Below are 11,991 nucleotides of genomic sequence, written 5' to 3' on the forward strand. Positions count from 1 at the left end.
TGAGAGAACATATATATAAGGGTGGGTACAAGACGACTAGGTAGCATTCTACAAATTCAAACCCGTTCAGAACCATGCAAGACTGTACAGCCTAGACAACTACCGAATGGCTAAGTGCTAATAGAATTGACAAGTTGCCTTTCAAACATATCAATCAATGCAGTAACATTAACTTACTTTGGTTTCAATCTGTCACAAAGCAACTTCACCCTTCTTCATCCTCCTCAGATTGGTTTGAATTCTTAGAATTCGTTTCCTCCTCCAATGGAGAATTTGATGACCCTGCAATTTAAATTACTTTATTGGCACGATTCATGAGCTAAAATTTAATCAAGATGTCAAACACTATGATGTGAACACGCCAATTTTATAGCCAAAGTTGATATAAGCAAAATAAAGAATCTCTAAACAAACTTAGAATGCCTTTCACCATACAATTACACCTACCAATAAGTCTTGTATGAGACTGACTGAGACAGTCTCAGATACGAAATCAACCCTATGCATTATTCATTTAACTAAGCGTTGATGGGTTTGTCTCAAACTCTCAATCATCTGACATAACTTTTTGTGCCGTAATAAACAGTCTATTACAGGGAATGATATCCTGTATTTGTCATCCTATTAGTGGAAACAATATTGTAATTCCATTTCCAAATAAACATTCCATTTCTAGTGTCACTCCAAAATACTAAACTCGAATCCCGAAAGCTCCAAAGTATTATACATGACAACCAAAATCCCTCCTAACAAAAAAACAACAAATCAACCTCATAAGTACATAACTAATAATCCACCATTAATCATCCAAAATTGTGTATCAGCTACAATCAACATAAAACCAAAAGATCTAACCCACAATATTCGAAGTATCCCGCGTCTCAGTCATTTGTTTACCCTTCTTATTATTCCGATGGTAATTTAATCAAAGATAAACAAATGATCCGTATAGACTACACAAAGCGAGTAAAACACAAGCATCAAGACTATCACAATCTCCAACAATTCACCATCATCACCCAAAAATTAAAACAATTACTCTGGATACGCCACGCTCATTTATTTACTTTTGATTAAAATACCCCTCACGAAGAACATAAACAAGCATAAAACCCGAAACCAAAGATCAAAAAACCTTTGAAGAATTGTTAATATGACTATCACAATCAACAATTTCTCTTAATAAAAACAACAAATAAATAACATAATTAACAATTCAACAATAACTCAGCCGAAACGAAAGATCAAACCTTTGAAGAATTGAGTAGAATAAGGCAACCCACGATTCGAATTCAACCCGAAAGAAACATCATTCCTCATAAACTCCGTCACACTCGTTGAATCCTTAACCAAAGTAGCAACAACTTGAGCAAAACCACGAGATTCTGACTTAGGTGGGACCCAGTAGGACCCACCTGGGACTAAAGGTAACCAATCAGGCTCTGACTTTTTAATGATCATCCTATGTATAGCATCCTCTAACTTCTTCAACGCTGCTCTCTCCATTTCCTCCTTCGTCTTCACCACCCCGATTTCTGGTTGGTTTGAATGGTTCCGTCTTGCGGAGACGGCGACGGTGGATCTGGTGGTGGAGATGCGGATTAGGGTTTGGGACAGAGATCTAGACATGGTGGTGTTTTTTGTTAGGGTTTTGATTGAATTTGGGGGAATTGGGGGATTTTTGGGGAGAATTTGGGGAATTAAGGATTTGGGTTTTTGTTGGGATTGGATTTGGGGAAATGGGTTTGGATTTGATTGGATTGGATTGATGAAGGCGCGATTGATTGATCGATTCAATTGGATAAGGGGCGGAGAAAGGGAGTGATGAAGTTAATTGATACAGTATGATGGTATATTTATGGGAGATTTGAGGAATTTTTAACGTGTGGATAACCTCCTAGTGGGAAAGTTGGAAAGGGAAGACTACAAAAAAAAAAAAAAAAAAAAAACCTTTCCTGAATTAGGGTTGTTAACGATATCAGTTTATCTCATTGAAGACGAACACTATTCGTCACAAGCTGCAAACGAATAGTCTTTTTTCACAATATCATAACTAGTATAGTTCCCGTACTATAGTACGATATTTATTAGATTGGAATAAGATTATTTGTATAACTTGACTGTACTTTTAATTAATGTTATAATGTATTAAGTATAATATTATTAAGAGATAGAAAAAAAAGTTTACTTACCATCAAAGAACACATTAAATTACGTTGTTTTGTCTTAAACTGTTAATAATATCCTATAATGTTAAATAATTACATGCATCTAATTTAGTACATTAATAATACATTAAGTAAGATATCAGATCTCTAAATAAAACGCGTATTAATCTTATAAAGTAAACCGGTAAAAAACGATATACTACGGATGTTAAAAGACGTTTACAAATTATTAAATTACATTTTCACTTCTTTTTTCCAATTAATATAGCTAATTAGTGGTGGTGCTGCAGTGGTGAGAAGATTTGAGCGGTAGAATACAATAGCGGGTCCTGCGACTTGAGCGTAATATTAGAAAGAAATATACCGTATAATTTGCAACTTGAGCGCAATATTCATGTTGAGCGGGATTTTCCTAAGTGTATTAATCTATATATATATATATATATATATATATATATATATATATATATATATATATATATATATATATATATATAAAAAAGAGAGTTTTTTCGAGCGAATGCGATCGAGGCGTCCACATCATCAAAAATCAATTTAGGAAAGTATAATTTTTGATGTAAAAAATAAAGTGGAAAATCTTTTAATTATTATAATATGTTGTAAACCATAAAAATTGAACCTGCAATAATAAATAAAGAGAGGCACAAAAATAATACGGAAAACAAGAGTTTTATTATTGAAATATTAAGGGCTACAATTTCCGTGACTCTCTTGATTCCATCTCTAAGGCTAGGGTTTGATAGTTTTTACGAGGGTCTTATCGACTTAATCTCGTAGGGAGAAAAGATGGGGTCTTTTTGTGACTTATTCCATCCTACCTACAATTTGGTAGTAGGAAGACGGGGTCGTTTGAGACTTAATCCATCTATGCTCTCCCCTTAAACCCTAAACACAAGAGCTGTATTTATAGTCTAGTAGCTTGGAGGGCAAGACGGCATATTCTAGAATATTCTAAGATATTATCACATTATTTTCTGATAATTATCTCTAAAATACAAAAGATATTATAAAATAAATAGATACCAAAAATATAAAATTTCGGTGTCTACAAATGCCCCCTCGAGACTGGTTGTAGAGACTTTGATGTCGGTTGCAACTTGGTCTCGAATCTGCTACTGAATTTGACTCTTGAGAATGGAGATGAAGAGCGAAAATCGTCCCACCGAGCGTGCCAATTTGTAAACCATAAAAATTGAACCTGCAATAATAAATAAAGAGAGGCACAAAAATAATACGGAAAACAAGAGTTTTATTATTGAAATATTAAGGGCTACAATTTCCGTGACTCTCTTGATTCCATCTCTAAGGCTAGGGTTTGATAGTTTTTACGAGGATCTTATCGACTTAATCTCGTAGGGAGAAAAGATGGGGTCTTTTTGTGACTTATTCCATCCTACCTACAATTTGGTAGTAGGAAGACGGGGTCGTTTGAGACTTAATCCATCTATGCTCTCCCCTTAAACCCTAAACACAAGAGCTGTATTTATAGTCTAGTAGCTTGGAGGGCAAGACGGCATATTCTAGAATATTCTAAGATATTATCACATTATTTTCTGATAATTATCTCTAAAATACAAAAGATATTATAAAATAAATAGATACCAAAAATATAAAATTTCGGTGTCTACATATGTATATTGCCTAAATTATATTCAAGTGATATTTCCAATTTTTATATCAAACTTTTACATTTCATTTGGCAAAAAAATATCGTTAAAAAAATTATGAAAATAATATAATTAGCTTTGTGTTAAAAAATGCTATCATTAGAGTATAAATTTCATATTATTTGCACATATTAAAGATGGTGTACTTCTTAATACGTAAAATTGTGTACTTTTTAGTATGTTTTGTCCCACATTGGAAAATAAGTAGGTGTGGTGAATATACTACATATAAATAGTAGAATTGTCCCACACCGAAAGATTAGTATAAGGTGAGTATAAGGTGATGTGATCCTATGATTATAAATAGGATGCATATTTGGAACTTATGTATCCACCCAAAATTTTTGGAGTCTCATAAATATTGTTTTAAAGAGCTCTTAAGATTTTTTATCACTATTTACGATATGATATAAAAAATAAAGTGGAAATCGTTGGGAACTACCAGATTTTTTATCATTATCTACGATATGATATAAAAAATAAAGTGGAAATCGTTGGGAACTACCCGGGAAAGAGTTAAGAACATGAACAAGAAAATCAAAAAATAACTAAAGGTTTTACTAATGGTAATCTCCTGACACAATACAAAACTAAAGATTTTACTAATGGTTGTCTTCTGAATGCAGTAATAGAGCGTTAATGAGTCGTTATATGTACGATGTAGAGATCCATATCTAATGATCGAGACTAAGTGATTTTACCTTCAAAGAAAAATAATATGTATACAATAGTGATTTTTTAAGAAGAGACGTGTATTTCTTGGTATGTTATATCTCTCACATTGAAAAATAATGTAGGCATTATGAACATACTACGTCTAAATAATTAAATTATGTATCTCGCATTGAAATAATAGTATACGGTAGGGTGATTCTATAAATATAAATAGGAGGCATCCTTGAAACTTATGTATTAATCCAAATTTTTTTGATATAAAAGATATAGAATTTTTAGCATGTTATATGTCCCACATTGAAAAATAATGTAGGTGTTGTGAATATATTATGTATAAATAATAGATATGTCCCATATATATACATTTTCTATATTATATTAAAGTGATGTTTATAATTTTGATATAGAAACTTTATATTTCATTTGAAAAAAAGGTATCGTATGAAAATTATATAATTAGATTGTGACAAAAAAATGCTATCATTAGAGTGTATATTATATTGTATTGTATTTTCTCATTATTAAATCGGGTTGATGTCAAAGTAGGTGCAAAAAAAAAATGATGTACTTAGTATGTTATTTGTCCTACATTGAAAAGTAACGTAAGTGTGGTGAATATACTATGTATAAATATTAGAATTGTCCCACATCGGAAGATTATCATAAGGCATGGTGATCTTATGATTATAAATAGAAGTCATAACCCAAAATCTTTTGATTCCCTTAAGTATTATCAGGGATACTCTTAAAAGAGTTTGTATTACTGTCTCTACAATAATGGTTTCTAACCTAAGTTAATATTTGGAAAATCTTTTAGTTATTATAATATATACTATGTATTTCTTATTTTATATTCAAGTAATGTTTCTAATTTTTATATAAAAACTTTTAAATTTTATTTGACAAAATAATGTAGGTAAAAAAATTATGAAAATAATATTATTTGATTCATGGTAAGAAATGCTATCATTAGAGTATATATAGATTTCATATAATTTGCAAATATTAAAGATGGTGTATTTCATAGTATGTTATATCTCCCACATTGAAAAATAATATAGGTGTGATAAATATACTACATATAAAAAATAGAATTTTCCCATATCGAAATATAGCATAAGGTGGGTGATTCTATGAGCATCCTTAGAACTTAGGCATCAACCCAAAATCTTTTGAGTCGCTTAAGTATTGTCTTGGAGTGCTCTTAAAAGTTTATATCATTATATTTTCTACCTATAGATTTTATATGTCCCATATTGAAAAATAATATAGGTGTGGTAAATATACTACTTTTAAATAATATAATTAGAATTGTGTTAAAAAATATTCTATCATTAGAGTATAGGTTCTTATCATTTGAACATATTTTAATTATGATAAAAAAAAAAATAGAAAACAAACGTCCATGGTAGCATGTGTAATCTATCAAAGTTCAAGGTTTCCATGAGAAATTTCCAATATTATAATGATATAGTTAATAAAATTTGCATTTAAAAGAGAGATATCCGTACCAATAAAACAATAAAGGGGGTATTATTTTTTAATTGTTATTTTATTGTCACGCCATCAAACTTAACGTCCATTTAACAGCCTTTACATTAGGGGGTACCATGGACAAAAAAATGGAACCTCAAGGGTATTATAGGCAGATTTTTAAAAGTAGGGGTAACATGGAAAATCTAACAAAATTAAGGGGTACCACGGGAAATTTCCGTATCTCAATTATGTTAAATTTTTTTTTGAAGAAAAACAACGTACAAATATTAATGGAGAGTACTTGATCATATTATTAAATTTAAATATAACTATTAGATATAATGCGCAGCAATTATCTGTATTCGGTATTCGAGATCTGGTTGGATGTCGAACTAAGTACAAAAAAGATGGAGTAATTCTGAGTATGTTATTTGTCCCACATTGAAAAATAATGCAGGTTTGATAAATATATATTACGTATAAATATTAGAATTGTCCCACATCAGAAAAAAAAATCCAATTTTTGTGAATATATTACTTATAAATAGTAGAATTGTCCCACATCGAAAGATTAGTATAAGGTGGGGTGATTATATGATTATAAATAAGAGTTAACCCACGTATATATTAATCTTTTATTTTTTTTAAAGAGATATTTTAATAATATGTAAACAAATCATTAGACATTATAATGTAAACATTAAACGCTTATAACGTTTTTTTTTTTTGCATTATAAATAAGATAATTACCCCGTTGCAACGCACGGGCATTCAAACTAGTCTTTTAGTATATAAGGGATAAAGGTGGATTGATATGTTATAACAGCAATTCTCCCTTGTGACGGTCACAATTTGTGACGGGCAAATGTGACTACTTTTTGATAAAATGTAACCACACAAGTACTGTTCATAAAATAACACTTTTTTTTTTAATAAAAAAATGGTCACATTTTTTCAAAAACTGCTGACATTTAGCACCGTCGCAAATGTGAACAGTGTTTGTGACGGAATAGTACCCGTCACAAATGAGAATTGGTGATGTTATAAAGATTGCATAATATATTAGGAGTAAATGATATGAGATTATTTTTTCGGATTTTATCTCTAATGAATTGATATAAGATATTGTATATTGGGGGTAATTTATTGTGATTCGAGATATTGTGATTTGAGATTTTCGAAATAATATTGTTAGCATTGCATAGTTTGAGGGCAAATTATAGTTTATTTCTCTATGGGATTGTATAATTAGAAAAGTCAAAGCATAATTTTTTTCCATGTATTAAATTCCAAGAATTATCACGTTAGAATTTTAGTAATGATGCCAAATCAATGCAATCAATTAATTTAAGTCGAGGGCCCAACTTAGAACGTGCTTTGTACTGTTTACAATCCACAAGGCAGGCCCATCAAAGTGGGAAAACACTTTTATTCTCTTAGTAGTAGGGGGATTGAGAGGGTAGGTGGGTTGCTCCATTTAATTTCCATTAACATATTGTGAGAGGAGCACTATCCGTTTTCAGTTTGTGACGAATATTGTCTGTCTTTAATGAACTCGTCGAATCCTTAACCAAACATCATTCCTCATAAACTCCGTCACACTCGTTGAGGAAGGATTATACCAACAACCATAAAGATGGAAACTTGGATTGGAAAACAAGGATGAATTCCTCCTCCTTCAAATTGCAACCCACTAATGTAAGTGTAAACTATTGATAATTATAAAACTTGAATAAACCAAAGAGAAATTAAATTAATATAGAAGAAAAATTACAACTTTGATTTAAATGGAAAATTAATTGGAGATGTTCTTGTCTTACAATATTGAGAGAATAAGAGAGACTAATTTTCTATTCTAATTTCTAAGGTAGTAATGTAGTTGTCTAGTGGAATAAAAGTGTTGTGTCTTTTATACTAACGGAAAATTGACGTGGTACCCTTAAACTATGTCATTTTTCACGTGGTACCCAACTTTTTAAGTTTGTGCACCTCATAACCTTGCAGTTTGATTTTCAAGTACGATATGCTCTTTTTATCGTTTTTCGAATATTCGATTGAGCATAAATTGTAGACTAGAAATCGGAATTGGCCAGATTTTTTTTTAAAAATTGATTACCTTTTCGAGATCTATAATTTGATAAAACAAAAAATGGTCATTCGGAAAATTATGATCGAATTTGTGGTCGATTTTAGGTTTTCGTGAGAAAAAAACCCTAGAAAATGGTAGGTGATATTTTTTTTTTCTCAAGTCGTAGATTATGACAAGAAAATGTGTGTAGAAAAAAACTTGGGTGATTCCAAATTTCGGTGCATGGGGTATGCTGAATTGAAGTTTGTTAGAGCGATAAAAAGGACATGTTGTGCATAAAAATCAAACGTGAAGGATAACATATACACAAACTTAAAATATAGGGTACCATATGCAAAGTGGCAAAGTTTAGGGGTACCACGTGAATTTTCCGTTATATTAATCTAATAATAATAATGATAATATAATAATTCTAATGATTAATAATAATAATAATAATAATAATAATAATAATAATAATAATAATAATAATAATAATAATAATAATAATAATAATAAAACTAATTAACCCACTCAACTAATCCTCATTAATCGACAAACAAAACAATGAAAAAGGGGAAACACGATACATCGACAAAACGCAGCAGGGGTGTGGCTGCCGGTCAACCGGCGGCCGTCGCTGGTCACCGGTAGCGAGACCATTGAAGAAAGGGGAAGAATTACTGTTGCGTGTTGTATGCCGGCAGCACGGCTACCGGGGCACCGGTAGAGGAAGCATCAATTCTTGTGAGATTTGAAGAGGGGGGTCGTGTCTTGGCTTTGTCGGATCTTAGGTTGCTATCTTGCGTAGCGAGACCATTACAAAAAGGACGAGAAAAGGGTGTGTGGTGAACCGGCATAGGACTCAAAACTTCAAATCAGCTCGGGTTTCATCGATTAGAGTGGGTCAACATTCTTGTTAGAATATTAGTAAATATATGTGAGTTATTTACCTAATATTAGTTTTGATTAGTTACCTTAGTTGTAATTATCTTATTAGCTTATTTATAGCTATTAGTTATTTAGTACCTAATTTATAGGATACTAACAATTGTATTTATACGTTGAATGGTTAATCAATGAAATCATCCATTACCTTCCTTTATGGTATCAGACTAGGTTACGATTCCTAAATCGCTTCCGCTCCAACCTAATCTTCTTCTTCATCTTCTTCTTCTCTTACCCGACCTCTCGTCAAACACAGGATGACTAATGACACTATTGCAAAGTCGGCTTTCCACCCTGCTCTTGCTGTCAATTCCATCCGAAATCACATCACCGTCATCTTGGGTATGGACAATGATCAATACCCGCTATGGGTTGCTCTCTTCACAAATCATGCGAAATCTAATCGCGTTCTCCATCATATCATCAAATCTAAGAACGGGTTACCAAAACCGCCTAGTACTGATGAGGAGAGGGAATTGTGGGAAACCCTAGATGCTACGGTTCTCCAGTGGATTTATTCCACCGTCACAACCGAGATATTGGAAATGATTGTTGAGGCTGACACCACCGCAATGAAAACGTGGGATCGCCTTGCTGCTCTTTTCCAAGATAATCGTAATTCTCGCGCTGTGACATTGGAACAGGAATTTTCACACATTAACATGAGTGATTTTCCAAACGCCTCTGCCTATTGTCAGAAATTAAAATCTCTGGCCGATCAACTGAAGAACGTCGGTGCTCCGGTGACTGATAGCCGACTAGTACTTCAACTGGTTTCAGGTTTGACTGAGGCTTATAGCAACGTTGGGTCGATAATTCGCCAGCGTGATCCTCTTCCTGATTTTTTCCAAGCCCGTTCTATGCTTACCCTCGAGGAAGCCGGACTTGCGAAGCAATCAGCAACATCCGCCCTTTATGCAAAGGCGTCGACTGATAGTGATGGTGGGAACTCATCGGGAAAAGGTGTTTCTACAGGAAACGGGAAGGGTGGTCAGAAAGGAGGCGGGAAGAAGAAAGGAGGTGGTTCCAAAGGAGGCAAGGGTTCGAAACAACAATCGAATTCATCTGTTTCTTCACCGGTTTCTTCCCCTGCCGCTCCTACTGCTCCATTCTATGGTGGCTATGGTGGTTGGTCGTGGCCCACTGGTCCGTGGGGGTATCCACCTTGTCCGTACCCCACGGGACAGTGGGGAAGGCAGCAGAAGTTTCGTTCTCCATCAGGAATTTTGGGTCCAAGACCGGGTGCTCAAGCATATACAGCGACGGGTACGGCTCCGACTCAAACAGAAATTGAAGCTGCCATGTATACTTTGGGTCTTACTCCTCCTGAGCCATGGGTTATGGACACGGGTGCAACCTCGCACATGACATCTAACCAAGGTAATCTCACGTCTTTTGTTAATTCGAGCTTTCCTCATGGTATAGTCGTTGGAAATGGTCATTCTATTCCGATTAAAGGTCATGGACATGCTACCCTACCCAAACCCCATCCCCCTTTAATCCTTAAAAACGTCCTCTACGCCCCAAATATAGTCAAAAACTTAGTCTCTGTTAGAAAGTTTACAACTGATAACAAAGTCACTGTCGAATTTGACCCTTTTGGATTTTGTGTGAAGGACTTACGGACGGGGAGTCGTCTCATGAGATGTGATAGTCGGGGAGATCTTTACCCAATTTCAGCCGCACCAAATTCTGCCTTTGCTGTTTTTCCATCCTCGTGGCATGCCCGCCTTGGCCATCCCAGGGATCCCGTTATGTCTTTTCTTAGGAAAAATAATTTGATTGATTGTAAGTTGAATTCTAGTAACTCTATTTGTCAATCATGTTCGATTGGAAAACATGTTCGTTTGCCTTTTGCTACTTCTACTACGCGTACTTTTATGCCATTCGATATTATTCATTGTGATCTTTGGACATCTCCTGTTCTTAGTTCATCGGGTCATAAATATTACTTGTTGATTTTGGATGATTTTAGCAATTATCTATGGACTTTTCCTATAGCCAAAAAGAGTCAAGTTAGCGCTATATTATTACAATTTCATTCCTACATCAACACACAATTCGAGCGTAAAATAAAAACCTTACAATGTGATAACGGTACGGAATTTATTAATAACTTGTTTCGTGATTTTTGTGCTGCTCAAGGACTATGTTTTCGTCTTTCGTGTCCGCATACATCATCACAAAATGGTAAAGCCGAACGTAAAATTCGTTCCGTTAATAACGTTGTTCGTACTCTTTTATTTCACGCAAATGTACCCATCTCATATTGGCATCACGCATTAGAAATGGCCACTTATCTCTTGAACATTTTACCAAGCAAACCAATTTCTTTTGAAACTCCCGTAACAATACTCTTCAATCGAGTTCCCCTATATAGTCATCTTCGCATATTTGGTTGTTTATGTTATCCCCTTATCCCGTCTACTACGATACATAAATTGCAACCCCGCTCTACTCCTTGTGTCTTTCTAGGCTACCCCAAAAATCATAGAGGTTATAAGTGTTTTGATCCGTCTACTAATAAAATTTTTATTAGTAGGCACGTTATTTTTGACGAGTCTGTTTTTCCATTCTCCAAATTAACTCCTTCTCCTGTAACCGACTATGATTTTTTATGTGATGAGGTCCCTCCGTATGTCCTACGCCACATGACCAATACCCACTCCCCACAGCCTATTAACCCGCAAGCTCAGCCACCCCATACACCTGCTACCGCGGCTACTGCACCCGCTGCTACAGTAGCTAATGACGCCACAAACAGCCAGCCTACCTCCCCTGTTTCCCAGCCTGTCATTTCCCCTACTGTAACCAACCCAGTACCGCAACAGCCTCCCCCTGCCTCGAAACCCACTACTCGCGGTGACCATGGCATTGTCAAACCAAACCCCAATTTCAACAGACCCGATGAGGTATATAATTTGAATACAGCTGTTACGATTTTGCCTATACCCCGTAATCCCATATC

General features: G+C 34.2%; 1 protein-coding gene across 1 annotated transcript; it reads right to left on the reverse strand.

Moving 5' to 3' along the window:
- Positions 1-205: 205 nt before the first annotated feature.
- LOC141589662 (uncharacterized) lies at positions 206-1,506 on the reverse strand. Its single transcript, XM_074410294.1, has 2 exons — positions 1,251-1,506; positions 206-282 (listed from the first exon to the last, which is right to left on the reverse strand). Exons 1-2 carry the CDS (start codon positions 1,504-1,506, stop codon positions 206-208), a joined length of 333 nt encoding a protein of 110 aa, XP_074266395.1.
- Positions 1,507-11,991: the final 10,485 nt, after the last annotated feature.

Source organism: Silene latifolia, chromosome 7 (assembly GCF_048544455.1).
Source record: "Silene latifolia isolate original U9 population chromosome 7, ASM4854445v1, whole genome shotgun sequence".
NCBI classification, from domain to species: Eukaryota; Viridiplantae; Streptophyta; class Magnoliopsida; order Caryophyllales; family Caryophyllaceae; genus Silene; species Silene latifolia.

Excerpts from the sequence above, each read along its gene's own strand:
- LOC141589662 (XM_074410294.1), bottom strand. The coding sequence starts at position 1,506 with ATGGAGAGAGCAGCGTTGAAGAAGTTAGAGGATGCTATACATAGGATG. Across the intron at positions 283-1,250 it reads TTCTACTCAATTCTTCAAAG|GGTCATCAAATTCTCCATTG; the intron begins GTTTGATCTTTC and ends TTTAAATTGCAG.